The sequence below is a fragment of the Charadrius vociferus genome, unplaced genomic scaffold (assembly GCF_000708025.1).
Source record: "Charadrius vociferus isolate BGI_N301 unplaced genomic scaffold, ASM70802v2 scaffold92, whole genome shotgun sequence".
Taxonomy (NCBI): Eukaryota; Metazoa; Chordata; class Aves; order Charadriiformes; family Charadriidae; genus Charadrius; species Charadrius vociferus.
This window is the reverse complement of record NW_009647874.1, coordinates 5,030,077-5,046,644: the sequence shown is the minus strand read 5'-3', so window position 1 is coordinate 5,046,644 and position 16,568 is coordinate 5,030,077. Positions and strand designations below refer to the sequence as shown.

General features: G+C 38.9%; 1 protein-coding gene across 1 annotated transcript in view; it reads right to left on the bottom strand.

Annotated features, from left to right (window-relative positions):
• The window catches only part of INPP4A (inositol polyphosphate-4-phosphatase, type I, 107kDa), a 53,120-nt gene extending 43,098 nt beyond the window's left edge, over nucleotides 1-10,022 (bottom strand). The window contains exons 1-7 of the mRNA XM_009883096.1: nucleotides 9,986-10,022; nucleotides 7,317-7,535; nucleotides 6,425-6,469; nucleotides 4,811-4,929; nucleotides 4,579-4,695; nucleotides 3,453-3,532; nucleotides 669-780 (exon numbers count right to left, since the gene is read on the bottom strand). Coding sequence (XP_009881398.1) covers nucleotides 669-780; nucleotides 3,453-3,532; nucleotides 4,579-4,695; nucleotides 4,811-4,929; nucleotides 6,425-6,469; nucleotides 7,317-7,422 — 579 coding nt within the window. The 5' untranslated portion in view covers nucleotides 7,423-7,535; nucleotides 9,986-10,022. The remainder of the gene's footprint in view (nucleotides 1-668; nucleotides 781-3,452; nucleotides 3,533-4,578; nucleotides 4,696-4,810; nucleotides 4,930-6,424; nucleotides 6,470-7,316; nucleotides 7,536-9,985) is intronic.
• Between the last annotated feature and the right edge of the window lie 6,546 nt (nucleotides 10,023-16,568).

Sequence of the window (16,568 nt, the reverse complement as noted above, 5' to 3'; positions counted from 1 at the left end):
AGGTACTGCACCAATATGTGGCAGCTACAGGTCTCGCTGGATACAAAGTTATACTAATCTACATTGTGACTGTGATACACAGATAAGAGTGCAATCATCACCAGGGTATTCAGAACACAAAGTTTAAAGAATTAAACATACGTCTAGGCTGAGAAAGCATTATACATACCTGCCCTCAGATAAGTATTTGGGGATCAGAAAAAAAAAAAAAAAAATCCAATATTCAAGTAACCTGTTCAGTTTTATTAAAATTTTTTGAGTTGCCTGTGAAAATTCTGGAAACTCCCTGAGCATCCCCATTACAGCTTTGCTTAATGCCAATTCACAATGTGAACTGGAACACCACATCTTTCTGAAACTGGTTATCAGTGTGCCAAGTGTACTAGTGTACAGTACTGCAAGCCTACTCTGATGAAGGGCATAAGCACCTGAAGCTAAAGCTTAATCACTGCAAACTAAAATTTTCCGCAAGTCTTTTAACACCAAACATGAGCACCAAGAGCTCTGCAAAATAAAAAATTGCTTTGTCACCATTAGGCTGCTTTTTACAGTATTTTGAAATTGTAAAGCACTACTAAATATGAAGATGGACAGGAAAGTTGACGGCTTTTTTCAATGCTGGCAATAAATCTGCGTTTTTCTGAATTTGATACAATGCTTATACTCACCCTTCCATTAATTGTATCAGGCGATCTTGTCACTGGAGGCCTTTGATCAGTTTTTTCCTCCATTTGCCATCCAATAACTGTAATGTTACCTACACGGTCACTTTCAGCCGACCTGCAACAAACACTCTGCCTTGAGATTTTTTTGGAGGTGGACCTGTTTATCAACAAGGGAACACTTATAAAAGACTATTAATCTTCAAACTTAATGAACATTTTAAATAGGAAGCTTTTCTTGTTGCTTATTCCAACAAGAAAATTCTCCCCTCATTCTGCAGGGATGCTGTATAGATGTCCTAATTGAAGGCAAGCTAAAACTGTGCACGTGTTTCAACACTTCTGTAAAACCAGAAAGAGGTCAGATTTTACAATTAGCCTGTTGTAGGCAAAAGCAGCTTACATTGTGAACATTAACAGGGAGCAGATAATTGGATGTACATGCACACGCACACGCGTGTGTGCCTGTCCGTGTGAATGTCTGAAACCAAACTTTTTAACTCTCAACCTGAAGCCTGTTACTTGCTAGCTGCAACTGGTACAGTTGCAACCGGTAAATTTTGATAATGCATGGACTAAATAGAAGTAGCACATCCCAAATCTTCCACTTAATTGGGAAGTCTGTCAAGGCCACCAGCTAGGAGGCTGATCACATCTTCTGCATCTGCAGATAGACTGTTTAGATTGGGAAAACTGCGAGCCTGATATTCCAGAAAGAAAAGCTGACGCTAAAAAGAAGGATCCTAAAAAGTGCTCTAGGAAGAAGATGAAGCTTCTCAATGGAGGAAAGATCCCTGATGTGAGGAAGATCCTGGAGATCAGGGAGTTGCATGGAAACAAATGCCAGAGATCCCCAGGGACCTGGCCACTAACAGCTGAGACAGGTCACTAACAGCTGAGGAGCTGCACAGCACAAACTGACACAACTTTCTGCACCACTTTCCCAGATCAGCAGCCACCTCCTTGCTGGGGAGGGAAGCTGAGACCGTATGAACACATGACTGGGGGGGGAGTGAGTGAGTCAGAGACAGAGAATCAAGTGGGGTAAAAGCTGTAATCTTGATGGTTTTTAAATACACACCAGCACTGAAATCTACCACAGCTATCACTTATTATGTCTGATCCATGACACACTGATTTTGGCAGAGACTTTATGTTATTCTTTTAAGATAGATTCTAAATGGTACTTTAAGATTGATGTTTACATGTAAAAATATGCTGGGACAACTAAGACCAAAAAAAAAAAAGTCTCTGGAACATACAATTCTGGGGAGACAAAAGAAATAAGCACACAAGAGGACTACAAGAAAAGGTTTAAGTACCTAAATCATGCAGCATGTTTATAGACATTACTCAGCATCCAGCTTACAAACCTGACAGGTTATATGACAATGAGAAGACATGTAGGTATTCACAGACATTGATAATCAGAATATACTTGATATCAAAACAAGAGGGTTTAATAAAGTCCATTTTCAACTTAGTGATGGAAGAATAAATGTAACAGAATAACTATGTCTAACATACAACCATGAAACTCCTGCCATCACATTCCTTTTCTTCATCTCCCTCAAAACACCCTCATCTTCACACCTATGATAAATTAGACTATTTTACCCACCATTAATATCAATCTTTTGTTGCCTTTTCTGACTCCTTTCCCTCACCTGCTCCTCCCTATTAAATCATGTCATTTTTTTTCTTTACAACACATTGTGGAAAAGCCAAAAGACTTATTCATCTTTTTTCTTAGCATGAAAAGCTTTGCCCATGTTTTGTTAGTTGTGTCCGGGCTAAGAAATTTCTGCAAGTTTATCACAGCCACTGTTTCCAGTGCTGATTATGCTGATACTACTGACACCATCTTCCTCAGTCTCTCTGATTATGCTTACCCCCTTCAACTGACTTACCCTTGTCTTCTCTGACAGGGATGCCTGTCCTACTTTCAATGCATACTACTACAATGTGCATTTACACATCAGAGCGCTCTTTCCTTAATCTCACTTTGCTTTCTTCATTCTTTTCCAACCCTCTACTTAACTTTGTCTCACACTGGTATTCAAGAGTGTGGTTTGATTCCTATGATTAGAACTACTACCTTAAGGATTGGTATTAGATTCACACTCTCTTTTTCCTTCCCTCCTGAGTCACATTCCTTCCGTGGAAGTTTCCAATATAAATTAAACTAGAAAATTACATTAATCAGTATTGCTGTAATGTGACTCCTCCTATTCCTAGTGCATTATATGGATAAATAGACTATTTAGCAACAAATACACAATCTAGCAACAGACACGTGTTGAAACAGTAAAGCCAAGGTACTGCAAATAGCTAAGATAACCCTCTGTTTCAATGGGTTTCATTCTCCCAACCACAGGCTCTTTATACATCAGCACAGCTAAAAAAAAACTGTATTTTGTCACTCTACAGACACATACACTGAGGTGATAGGACGAAATGCACAAAAAATAAATGGGTCTTGACAATACTTTCTTGACTTGTAGAACTAGAACCAATGTCTGACATTACTTAACATGTTGCAAAGGTCTAATGGGTCTTGACAATACTTTCTTGACTGACATTACTTAACACGTTGCAAAGGTCCTGTTCTACATGTTTTAATTATCACACAATACAAAATAGTTTTTCCTTAACAGTGGCCTGGAACTAAAAAAACCAACCAACCAACCAAAAGGTTTTCATCACATCTCAGGGACAGTTTTTATCACATCTTAAGCATGCTTTCAAGAATTAAGAATTAATTCCTAAATGGAGGAGAATATTACAAACCTTAGTGTTAAGTGCAACCTGTGATTCCTCTCCTGAAGGAGTTCTTTTACAGTGAACATCCCAGAACCCAACAAATACATCTGAAAGATGAGCACCAGAATTGTAATTATTTACCTTTACAATGAACAAAGACTTTGTCCACAGCACTGAAGCCCAAAATACAATTATCATGCACAAAAGTCTGAGAACAAAAATATAATTACATATGCCCACACATAACTAATTAAAACCCTTTAAAATTTAATAAATTTGGTAATTTATCAAAAATCCTTTTTCTACTGGAAGACAATAAGCATTTTTCTTTCTCTAAGATTTCACTGGAGGCACCTCAATATATACAAGTTTAAGCCCAGCAATACAGGAACACTGAAAGCAATGACCGAATGGGGCTCAGACTGACTAGGTCAACACTTCACAGTCCCTCCCTGACCCAAACTTGGCTCCTCCTGAAGAACTTACCTCCTCCAGTCCTTTTTCCCCAGAGCCTCCCCATCAAGCACTGTACAGAGAGAGACAGCTTTACTGCCCCTGAGGAAGCCATGGGAAAGCAGGTATGTGGAGCCTGAAACAGTATTGTGGGCAACAGTATGAGAACAAATCATCTAAGTTGCCCACAAATCCAAGTAGTTACGTGGGAGGGCTAGCACTTAAACTTTTTTCAGTAAGGGAACAAACCTCACCCCTGAACAAAATCACTAAGGGCAGGGCAATTTCTGGAATTTAGCAGCTCTGTTCAAAAGGACTGTTTGGTTGTTTGTTTTTTTTTATGGGCCCAACAGGCCCGACATTTTGGCACAGGTTAGAGGCCTCAGTTAGGGGTGTTGTATCCCATTCATTATCTAGTTCAGTAAAGTGGTTCACAACATAAGAGAACCAGTGACAGGACCTCTTAATTTAAATCAGCGGTTCCCAAACTTGCTGCAGACAAGCCTTATTTGAGAAAACTGGCAATGCTCCCCATTGTACCATGGCATTTGTCCCTCCTTCTCCTACCCATCTTGCCTTCTCTAGGATCAATGCTGCTAACCCTTTGCTTTCTTCCACAAAAGTTACTAGTCTGATCTCCTTGCCTTTCATTTCCTTGCTCCCCACTGACTGGGCAGGCAACAGAATAAAGAAAACTTACTGTTCCCTGAGATCTATCTTTGACGTCATACACGGAGAGTTTGATTTGTGTCATTTGATTGATAAGAGAGTCTTGGAAAAAGGCAATGCTGCTTAGAAAGATAGGATTACTTGTTCCCTGTAATCATAAACAAAAAAGGCAAAAATTAATGCTAGGTGATATTTATTAGGAAGAAATGCTTCCTGTGTTAGCTTCAATTTTAAGTCTAATCCAGGCATACCTCTCCACTTACCTCAATAATTTCTGTCTGTGCATGCTTCGTCCAGAATGCCTGAGGAGGTGTAGTTACACTCACTGCTACAAAACTATTTGGTTTTCGATCTAGCGATGGAGTTAGCAGCTCACTGCAAGCTTTAGGTATGCAATAGATAAATAAATTTAGATTCGGGATCTCTTTCATATTGATGTAAGAGTCTGTTTTTATAAAAGCATATTATATACTATGAGCAATAAAGCCATGAGGGGCCTAATATTCATTCTACCACCACACTATAAAGGCAGACATCACTCACCTTTGTGCATGCAAATAGTAAGTGTGCAATCAGATCAGTCTGGCTCCAAGCTGTAGAGATGTAATTTAAACTTGTTCTCTACAAACACCTGCCTATCTACTCCCCTGGCACAGCTCATTAGAACAGCGTACATGCATAGGTTTTCGTCTGGGAATCTCATGAGCATGGCTGCATTTGATTTGAAGTCATGCTCCATTAAGCCCATTACCAAATGGCATTTTGCAATGAAGAACCAATAGAAGTGCTTGAACATTGATCAAGCAGCACTACTATGAGGAGAACTAGTTCATAATTGTAAAAGGACAGCAATTTATTTCCTCTAAAATGTTATTCTGAGTTTAACTGCTGGGAAGGGACTATGGTGAATAGGAAACAACCACCAAAAATTTCAGTGAGTGACTCTACACAATTACATTAAAATTCAGAGCCAAATTTTAGCTAGCTAGATACAGGTAACTACAGTGTGGTCCGACTCTGCTTCAGCTAAGTGCAGAAAATTAATTCTGAAATTCACCTGGGCAAGCAAAATGTATAAATGTACACTAAACAGCTTTGCAGTTCTAGATATTTTTAATTTATCTGAAAATATTTGAAGTACCTTATTCAGCTCTAAGGAGTTCTTGTAAAGATTATTACTCATAACACAATTATATATATATGACAAAATCTTCTAATTTTTCATTTCAAACATAGTGTTAAGAGCACAGCCTTCCAAATATTAGTGCCTTATCAAGCCAAGAAAACCAAGCCACAGTTGAAAATATGGACTGAATTTTCATGAAGAAAATATTTTTCATTTATTCTTCAAGTGAGGTGAGTCAATGCACAATCTTCTTGTCCAAATTTAACCATCTCAGAAATTAGGTCAGTTCTGCATCTCACAATATTACTTGACAGCAAAGACCACAGGTAAGAAGGCATGTGTAAAAGCTGGTAACTCTTAGAAAATATTCTGTCCTAAAATGGTGTTTGCAGCAAATCTTCCCTTTGCTTGAAGACCTGAACTGCTGATACACTGAGACCAAAGATCACTGTATCTTCACATAAACAAAATAAACATTTAAAATTAACATTCACATAGCAAACATTTAAAATTTTACAGGGCAGATGTTTTAATTACAGACTTTTAAAAACATCACAAAAAGAAACTGTTGGCTGCTTATCAAAAGATACTGGTACAGGCAGCAAGAAAACTGTACCACATCTCCATAAAAATCAAAGTAAAGTTTCAATCCTTACTATATGAAAGGCACTTCAAAATCAACAATTAAGAAACTTCACACACGCTCAATAGCAGGTATCATCAAAATTAGCATAAAAATCACTAAGCGTACCTAAACTGAACTCTAAAATAGGCTCATCTGGATCCTGAATGTTTCCTGTAAATCAGAAAAATTAACACAAGATTAGCCAAACATTGCTGTCATGTGAATCATTTCCTGAAGCTGCAGTCATACAGAGAAAGAAATTAAATTTTATAGAGAAAAAAATAATTAATTTAAAGAGCCATGACTGGTATTTAAAATATTTATTAACTAATCTTTGATATCTAAAAATGATTTTAAAAAGCTGAGATGAACTCATTATATAAACCATATTAAAATATGTAAAACTATGCAAGATTATATGGAATATGGGAATATAAAATGCCAAATCTCAGTAGAAAACAACAGAATTAAAGCCACTTAGTGTCTGAGCCACTATTAACTCCAAATTATTGAATCAGATATGACTCCTCGGTGATCAGTGAATAGGGAGAAGTTTGAAAGTACCTGTCTCTCCCACTAATCTAAGAAAAGCCTCTGTGGGTTACAATCCTAATTTACTCACCATTAAAGACGAGGGAGATAATTCTCAGATCCCTGAACCCTCTTGAAAATTTTATACAATGTCAAAAAGGAGGTTGCCAAGACTCTTTCTAGACCCTGACATTCTTTTGTTGTTTTCCCCCCCTGTTGCTTATTTTTGACTGATAAATGTAACTGCACAAAATCTACTTTAATTTCTTAGTTTTTTTTCTTCCCTCTCCAATTTTAACATTTTGTCTATTTTAGAAACAGTAAGTTTAAGATTTATTTTTTTTTTTTAGTATAATTCCTATATTTCATACCCTCCAGGTAACCAGACACATCCAAATCTTCTAGCAATTAAAAGAAAAAAACAACGGTAGTGCAAGGTAGATTCTGAAAGCAGCACCAGCGCAATAGCTGACATGAAGGTACATACCTGCTAGAGAAAGACCTAGCATGTCAGATGTGACATCAATGGTGGAGGCCCGTTGCACGGTGCGGGATTTTGCACCATGGCGGGGACTGTGTTCTCTTGCTGTCATTTTGTCATGAAGAACCCTTCTTTTCTTGCTGCTTGTCTTTACTGACGTTTGTCTTACAGAGTAGCAGAATGCAGCAGGTTGTCTCCAATTGCTATTCCTCTAACATAACCATGCTAAACAATAAAGAGAGAAAAACATACATCAGAATTTTAGGTCACTATCAGCTACTCTTCTTTTTAACAGCAGCAAACCTACTATCATAAAATTACCTCAGGTCATTCAAATAAAATGCTCAAGGCAGATCCAATGCACAGTAACTCAATTTGCATGTACATCTGTAGCATTTTACTGCAAATTGTTGAAGACTGTACCACATGTGAGAAAGGCTCTTCTGTCAGAGAATGGGGATTGAGAGAGACTCGTTAACAGACCAGCTGCTCTTCTCCTTTGTTTAAGTTATTAAACCATCCTTAATGAAGTTTCCTGGTTTTCATAATCCCTGGGGAGCACAAGCAAATTTGTCAGATGGGGCCTCTGTCTGCAGAGGTAGGACAAGGGATAAGGACAAAGGGACAATGGGTCGGCAGAATGCAGAACAAAAGGGCAAAAAACGTTGTTAGCGTCAGCACACTGTGTCATTCTAGGCTCTACTGCCATGAGAAAAAGATATTGAAAACTATAAATAAAACTCATTGGGCCAGAGCAAGGCTGAAATTCTGGGATGAAGATGTTAAAAAAAAAAAAAAAAGGGAAAAGGGGAAGCCTGCTTCTGTGCCACATGGCAGTGTCTGTGCTTTTCCTTCACCCTACGCTTCGTTGGTCTACAGACATCCATGACAGTTGTTCTTCCCCTCACAATGCCTATAAAGTGAAAGTTACAGTAGGAAAGAAACACAGAGCCTACAGAAAATTTGGTTACGTTTTTAAATGTGGTGTTTTGGTTTGGCTGATAAATTTGAATGTTCCTTCCGTCAGGCACATTAGCACCGCAGTTACAGAACTTTTGTATTTGTTTCATACTATTATGACAAACCCCATTCATTTAGGAAGTGAGATAAGGAGTTAAATCTGATAAACACGAAAGGTAGTAATACAGTGACTCATACCTTCACAGTAGCCCCTCATTCATTTTACAAAACATTTGAACCATGCTGCATAATGGGAGCATATTTTTTTCCTTTTAGGTTGATGGTCCTAACAATGGGCAAGATGCATTCTAATTAAATAAAGCACCTAGGTTTTACTTGTGTTTTAAATAGGCATTTTAAAACTGTCTGAAGGCCTCCAAAGGAACATTCAACCTGCCTAACTTAAGTTTCTGAATTTAACTAGTCAGCATCTCCCTCTGGAGGACTTCAAAAGAATCTCACTCTCCACAGAGAGCTCAACTCAAGCATCTTCTTAACCAGCCAGCACTAGTTCACTGGACATCTAAAATTCAGATGCAAGTTACGCATCTAAGACAACTGAATTGAACACAACCCTGGCCATCTACATGAGCTTAAGAATGAGATTTTAAAAGGGGAGCTCACACTAGGCAAGAAGGAATTTGGGCCATGTCCACCAGATGGGCCAGTCAGAACTCAGAACTAATAATTTGCCTTGGTGATTCAACTCAGGTTTATAGTGTCATAAGCCATTTTTCCCAAATAGGAAAAAAAGGAATTCTTGAGCAGAAGAAGCAGAAATTGATAGCTATGAACATCCTGTCCCCAAAGCTTTGAAATTCTGTGACAGCATACAAAACAACACCATGCTTATAGATAGAATTTATGACAGTCAAAAATTAGAGAAGGCAGTTTTCCAATTCATATGGAATCACAGAATAGTTGAGGTTGGAAGGGATTTCTGGAGTACATATAATCCAACTCCCCTGCTCAAAAGCAGGGTCGCCTAGAGCAAGTTGCTCAGGACTGCGTCCAGTTGGTTTTGGACAAGAATGGACTTCTCTGGCCATAACTTCTCTGGCTAACCTGGTTGTTCCAAAGTTTGCTCACTCACAGTAAAAAAGCTTTTCTTTTTTTTTCCTTCCCCCCATTTGACTCGTGAAACACCAGTCTTTCTTGAATAGTACTGAATGTCCTAAGATTTGGTCAAATAAACCTTCCCTCAAAATTCTTTGCCAGTTTCCAAGTCTTTCCATTCTAATTTCTTCCCCTTCTCTCAGCAATAGGTTTTCCTTGATTTGTTCTTTATGTAATGTGGCATTTAATGGTTTGTAAGTCCATTAAAGCTAACTGCCCAATGAAGCAGAAGAGCACTGACAAAATGTGCTTGCAGAGATTTAGACAGGATGCCATAGCCCTTTCCCTCGAATCCTACAAATACCTTATTAGAGAATAACTACCATGTTCACGTAGGTACAGGTCAGACAGCAGTTAGGTTAAAGAGTCCAGTTGTTTTTCAGCTAAAATCTCTAGTTGCTGACATCCTTAAAAAGGTTCAAACCTTGAGAAGTTAAAATAGGGCCAGGTATTTTCTTTGTTTTGAAACTATTTCTGTTTAAATATTACTAATATTAATTTTCCAAGTCTCTCTAAGTTCCCAACTATTCATTTAAATTGCAGTGTTAATATCTCACCTAATGATACATTTTTAATTTACTGACACTGATTATACTTACAGAGGGCTCTTTTCCTCAGGTGTGGAGGGATTTTGCACATTGTAACATCAGTTAAGTCCACATCTAAAAAATTAACAAAATAATCAGCATAAATAATCAAACTTTTTACACAGCACAAATCACAACCAACAGGCAGGTACCATTCTCAGATTAACTGTAAATTTAACTTCTGATTACTAGCTTTCACATTAAAGTTACTGGAACTAGCAAAAGAATATGATCCTCTGCTGGACCTCACCCAGCACTAGTCATAGCAATAGCCAGTCAGAGCAGAAGCACAAAGAAATGAGCTTATACTGAAAAGGACTGACTTCAGGTCTGCACTTAGTGAGTGTGTAGGATAGCTGTAAGAAATATATGTTAACATGTTTACTGAAAGGCTCGGTGCTATTAAGAAAAAGGAAGGTATATGATACGTTGAATATCAGACAGCATTTGTTAATACGCTTGCTATTCTGTAGTTAAACTTTCAAAATTATGCTGTTTGGAAGAGTTATAACCACGACTAAAAGATCAGGATGTAGGACTCTTTTTCCATTGGGTGAAATTATTATGTGAGGTAGGTTTCTATAAAAAGCTAGCAACAAGCATGCAGGAAAAGTGAACTATTTTAAAATCTACCACATGTTAACTGCAGGTCTGTATTTGCTAGTGGTACCATCTCATTCAACTACAATTGCATTAATAGGATATGCCTTTTAAGACCTCCCGTGTATGTCATACTACAATAAAAGAGATGGGGAAGATCAGTCTGAGCTTTTTGATTTAATTGCCAGCCCTACCAATTACCCAAGACTGCTTAAGAACATAGGTATGAGCTCTTATTACTTATGGAACGGGTTTTATCTCACTTAAACTGCATAGGAGGCAGGTATCTGATCTCAACTCACTGTCCAGGTTCTCTATATAGTCAATGGTGACACACAGGCAGTTCCAGAGAATGAGTCACCATTTTCCAAGGTAGGTGGGATGAATCACTCCATGAAGATACCTCTCTCTTTAATTATAGAAAGAATTTAGATGACTAGCTTAGACCTGATGCTGCAGCTGGGCAAACTGGATCCCTCCCACAGTTGTGCTAGCTCAGGCAGGATGACTTTCCTCTGACAAGTGATAGGACAAGAGGAAGCAGGTTCAAGTTATGTCAGACGAGGTTTAGATTGACTATTAGGAAATTTTTTTTCACTGAAAGGGTTATTAAACATTGGAATAGGCTGCCCAGGGAGGTGGTGGATTTGCCATCCCTGGAGGTGTTTAAAAAAAGGGTAGACATGGTACTTGGGGACATGGTTTAGAGGTGGTTTTGTCAGGGTAGGTTAGTTAACAGTTGGACTTGATGATCTTAAAGGTCCCTTCCAACCTCAGCAATTCTATGAGTCTATGATTCTATTTACTGCAGAGCCTGACAGACCCAAACAACAGGTGCTCTGATCACCCTCTTGAATTACAATTATTTCAATCGTTATAACTTTATGCTCATGTTTTTGATAGAAATCAATGGAGGTATGATTCCTACCAAATTAAAGGTAGTATTAACACACCAGATACTTTCCTTAAATGGTACAAAAGACTAGTACCACTCCTGGAGCCAGCATTCCCAAAGGCTGATGTAATTCATGTCCAGACAAACCCCATCTTGAAGACTGCACATGCACCTACACATAGCCTTTGGCTTTGCCCTTACTTATTCTGCAGACAGTGGATGCCGACAATACATGCAGCTCTGCACTTCATGAAGTTTTGCTGCAAGCCCAGATTTCAACTGTGACTTCAAAAGAAGTGCGAAAAGCTGTTGTTGACCCCCAACACCAGTAATGGTAATTTCCATTGTGCAGAAAAGGCTTCTAAACAAGCCTCCCTTCTGTTACCTGAATATTTATTTGGTGGTCTATTAGCACAAAAGCACATGGCCAGAAGAAAAGATCTTCATCAGATGTCACTTCTAGCTACCTTCAGTCTTGGCTGAAGCAAATGCCACTCTGTTCAGCTGCATGGCTCGACATGCTGTGGGCCTGAAACTTGCAGACATTTGGTTTCGCTCTGACTGCTTGCAAGATCTCAAGGAAAAGCAATGATCATCTGTTGGCCCCAAAATCATCCCTTCATGATTAGCTTGTACAAGTACAAGCTTGTACATCTCCTCATCTCTACAATTGTTTTGGCAATATGCTTGGTCTGTTCCCTTCTTGGAAAAAAAACCAAACCACCTCCTACCAAACTATCCCTTGAAACAAACATGTGTCAGGTGAGATCAAACCTTCTTTTACCCTAACACCTACTTTTTTGACACTCATTATAAAACTGTACGAAACAGGATTTTTCCAATTCACACATCAATAAGCAGGAGAAAGAGGCTACTCCAGTTATAGACTAAATCAAAATCTACTTTGAGACTGTACTTTTCTACAGCCATAGTGCTCTGGGCTTATGGCATTTGATTAGGTAAAGAAGCATGCCAAAGCAGAAAATGCAACAGCAGTTAAAGGCTAAATGTTACTGATACATCTACATGAAAAGAATATAGAGAAAGGGAGATTGTGACATTCTTTAATGTTTTTAAAAAATGGGGATGAAATCCTCTTAAAATTTACCATCATCTCCAAGAGGGAGTGAAAAAGTAGTTGTGGGGTACTTAATGAACTGCAATTAGTTTTACCACTCTTTGGACTCTGGACTGTAAGGTTCATACTCTGAACCTTACAAATTGGGGTTCCTGTTCCTGAACAATCAATCCATTTTGAAACATCGAGGGGGTTCCTTCAGCCAACTGCATTCTTCAGATAACAACTTAATAAAAAGTTTCTCTGGTTGAAAATGTTTTAGCAATACCCAAAAAAGTGGAATTGAATACTGCCTGAAACGGTAAGTATTTTGGATCTGCAACATGGCCAGCTTTCCAACTAACATCCTATTAACTGTATCATTATGGACAAAATAATGGAAAGGATGAAACGCCAGACTATGCTAAGTTATGACTATGTTGCCTTCCATGTAGGAGCACCATCTCTAGTATAACTAGCACACAAATTTTATTTCTTTTTTTTTTTTTTTTTTTTTTTACCTCCAACCATAGACAACCTTGGTAGTGAAACGAGATTTGGCTCAAGACCAATCTTTCAGCAATTCCAGCATCCCATCTCCAACAGCTGTTTCAAAGAAGACGCAAGGAACTTTAATGACCATGCTTCAGGGTCTGAGGTGAAGTTCTGGATCAACCCTATCACTCATGGCTGCAGAGGCCATGACAACAACAGCTCAAAGGACAGAAGCTCCCAGTGAAAGTCTGCTAAGACTGACACTGATTAAGAGTTTTTGTTGGGTTTTTTTTGGTTTGGTTTTTTTTTTTTTTTTACAGTCTCACAAACACTCTTCTGTCTCATTTAATTAATGTCCTGAACCTCACACAGATCACAACAACAGGAAAACTCAGAGCCATGAGCTTGACACCTTGAGTCAGATTCTTCCATTGGTCAAACTCATGGAGGTGGCAACACAGACTATGCCTACTGCAGATCCATTGGCTAACAACAGAGTTTCATTCCCCTTTAGTTACCCCATGATCTAGGACATCCCACTTACCACGCCCCTTGGGAAAGCAAAAGCAAGATGTGCCAGGATCCCTTATGGACCTTTGTCTCTGACTGAAATTACTTCCCTAACAAAAACATGCTCCACAGGTGCTAGTCCGTCAGCTCAACAAAGAGGCTGTGTTTCCCCCGTCTCAGTCTGCCCCTTAAGTCCAGGTTCCCCTCACAAGCTGGTTCAATGTCCTCCTTCTCCCACTGACCAGAATCTTGATTACCAAGGACAAAAAAATAAGTTTGCCCTAAAGAGTCTTCTTGTCACTCTCTGATGCCCTCCTCAGAATTCTGAGCAAGTGGGTGACCTCAGCAAGAACAAGGAAAAGTCTTCCACAAGAAAATGAAATAAACTACCGCAAGATATAATCAATGTATTTGTGCAGCATGGAAATTCCCAAATGCAACCTTTCAATGATATTTAGACAAAAAAAAAAAAAGTTTCAGCAGCAGAAAGTAGCTTTCTTTTTCTTTGCTTTCCTGTCCACCCTCTCCCACTCCACTCCCAGGCAAATCTGTAAGTCTCAAACTTTCTTCTTGATCCTTCCCTGCTATGAACTTCAGCAAACTCAATTAATCTAAAAACCTAATTTTATCTCTTAAATATATTAAAGTACTTTTAATAGAAACCTGCAATTCAGGCCACTCAGTTCTTTGTGCAAATTAAGACTATTTGTCTGAATTCACAACTGAAATATAATTAGCATCCTTCTTAACTTAACGAGATTTTGTTTTAATTTCACTTGTCATCACAACACTTCTATTCCTTCAGTACTTCTACGAACACAAAAATATGTACACCCACAGGTGGAAGTGAACACTTGTAACACACGTTTGCTAACTGAAAAGGAAAAAACGCAGCTCGGTTTCACTTGCAGAACTGCTTTTATCAAGTCGAGCACAGCACAATTCCACGAAAATGAGTCTTGTTACAAAGCAGTCCAACCCTCTCAGTCTCCTCCATTGTTTCACCAACAGAAACTGAAACAGCTTAAAAATGATCTTTACCCTCTTTACAAGAAACATGCTGGGTACACTGTGGTGAAGTTTCCTTTGCATGGGATGACTTCTTATGATGCAGGGTTCTCACACTACCTATACAGACATGGAAAAGCCCACGAGAACCAGGGACATATTTTCTGTTGACAAGTTTGGACTGGAAACACATTTCTGAATTTGATGGTCTTTTGGACACCTTCCTAAAGCCTGCCTCTTCTAAACAAGTCTTTCAACATAACCATGATGCTCACAATGCAGAAACAGCATTGCTCTAACTGGAAAAAACCAAAGAGTTTAATCCCCATCTCCGAGCTCCTCCTGCTGCAGGAGAGGGTGGGATAGGGGAAAAAAGGCAGACAAAACAAAAAAACCCAACCCTCCAACAGTTTATGACCTGAAATGGAGATGAACCAGCCACACCTTAACATTTGCTAAAGATTTCATATTGCTGTTGATTACAGATGGATAGCAGTAAAATATCCTTCAACATACAGGCAATGAGAGAAGGAGACCACAGAAGACACAGAGGGATAAAAGCACTGAAACTAGATCCGTAATCAGCAGGTTTGGTCAAGCTTGGATTACAACAAAAAGTTTAGGGAACTATCTGATCTATCTGCCTAGAATATCATCCACTTCACAGGCTAACGTAGCACTAATTAAATCTAGTGTATTCTGGTCAAAACAACCCAGAAATTACAGGCTACTGTTAGCACTGTCTTCTGTGTGTTTGATGAGATCTCACATTCTGCTCTGAAACCACTGAACTTCACCTATGCAACAGGACTGCACTCCAGAGTCACAGTCTAAACATTTGTTTACTTTCCTGACACTATATTTTCCCACATGGAAGAAATGCTCTGTTAGGTCACAGGAACACTGGGAAAATCTCCCAAGCACTCTTCATTTTTACATGGCATTGCTCTGACTTGCTGTGATTCCTACACTTACTGTTTAACACGTTTCTATAAATTAAAAATACATAGCAGCACCTAAGTACAAACCAGAAATGAGTGAATTCTTTCTCTAATATACGTGTTTTAAGTAAGACATAACTAATTGACTCAGGAAATGAAATAGTGTCAAGTATTTAGAAAATTTAAAATAAATGTTAGCGTGGGAGTAATATTCCACAAAGGTTATTACCAGAATTTAGACAGCGTAGCAAAACTGGAGTCTTCTGCTACTAATACAAATCTGCGATGCATATTTCTCCATCAACATTTGTTTTGTACTCCTGAACTGTGTTTTGTGCATGTACTTTTGATCCATATATCTTTTTTTCTTACACAGTGCATGCCTAGACTATGCCTACTGGCCACAATACTGGATGTCTTTTCAAATGACGTAATTCTTTTTTGGTTCCAGATATCTGAGTCCTTTGCGGTGCTTTCATTTCTTTTCCTGGAAAATAAAATTATTTGTTTGTTTACCCTGATCTTTGTAAATCAATGGGAGAGAGTGTTGTTGTGGGCCAAGACGCTGACTGCAAGGCTCTTTCCTGGATTCCTTTCGGGAGTCATGTGAACAAGTGATGGGATGCTGGCAGTTTGGAAGCATAAGCATCTAACTCCACACAGGTCAACAACAGTCTACACTTCCCCGCCTTGGTCCCATTTCAACACCTCGGTGGGACAGCTGTCCTGGTGAAAGGAATCCCTTTTCATGCCAATCCTATCCTGCGGGTTAACAGTAAGATCACCCTCTAAGATATAACGGGGGTGTGAGCTGCTTCAGTGTGTTGCCAGTTTCTGAAAATATTTTCCTTGATAGTCTATTTAGACAGCAAGCAGACCCCACTTTGCTGGCCCCATCAAAGACCTCAAACTCATCCAGAAAACCCTGACCAGATTCTGGTCAAAAAGATCTGGGCAAAAGCCCCTCAACGTTTGGTTTGCTTTCTTGCCCAAGTTGTGAGGAGAAACTATGAAGTTCAGATAGCGTTCTCCACCAGCCAGATAAAGTCAGATGTGAGCTGAGATGACAGCCAAAAGAGGGTAGGGCTG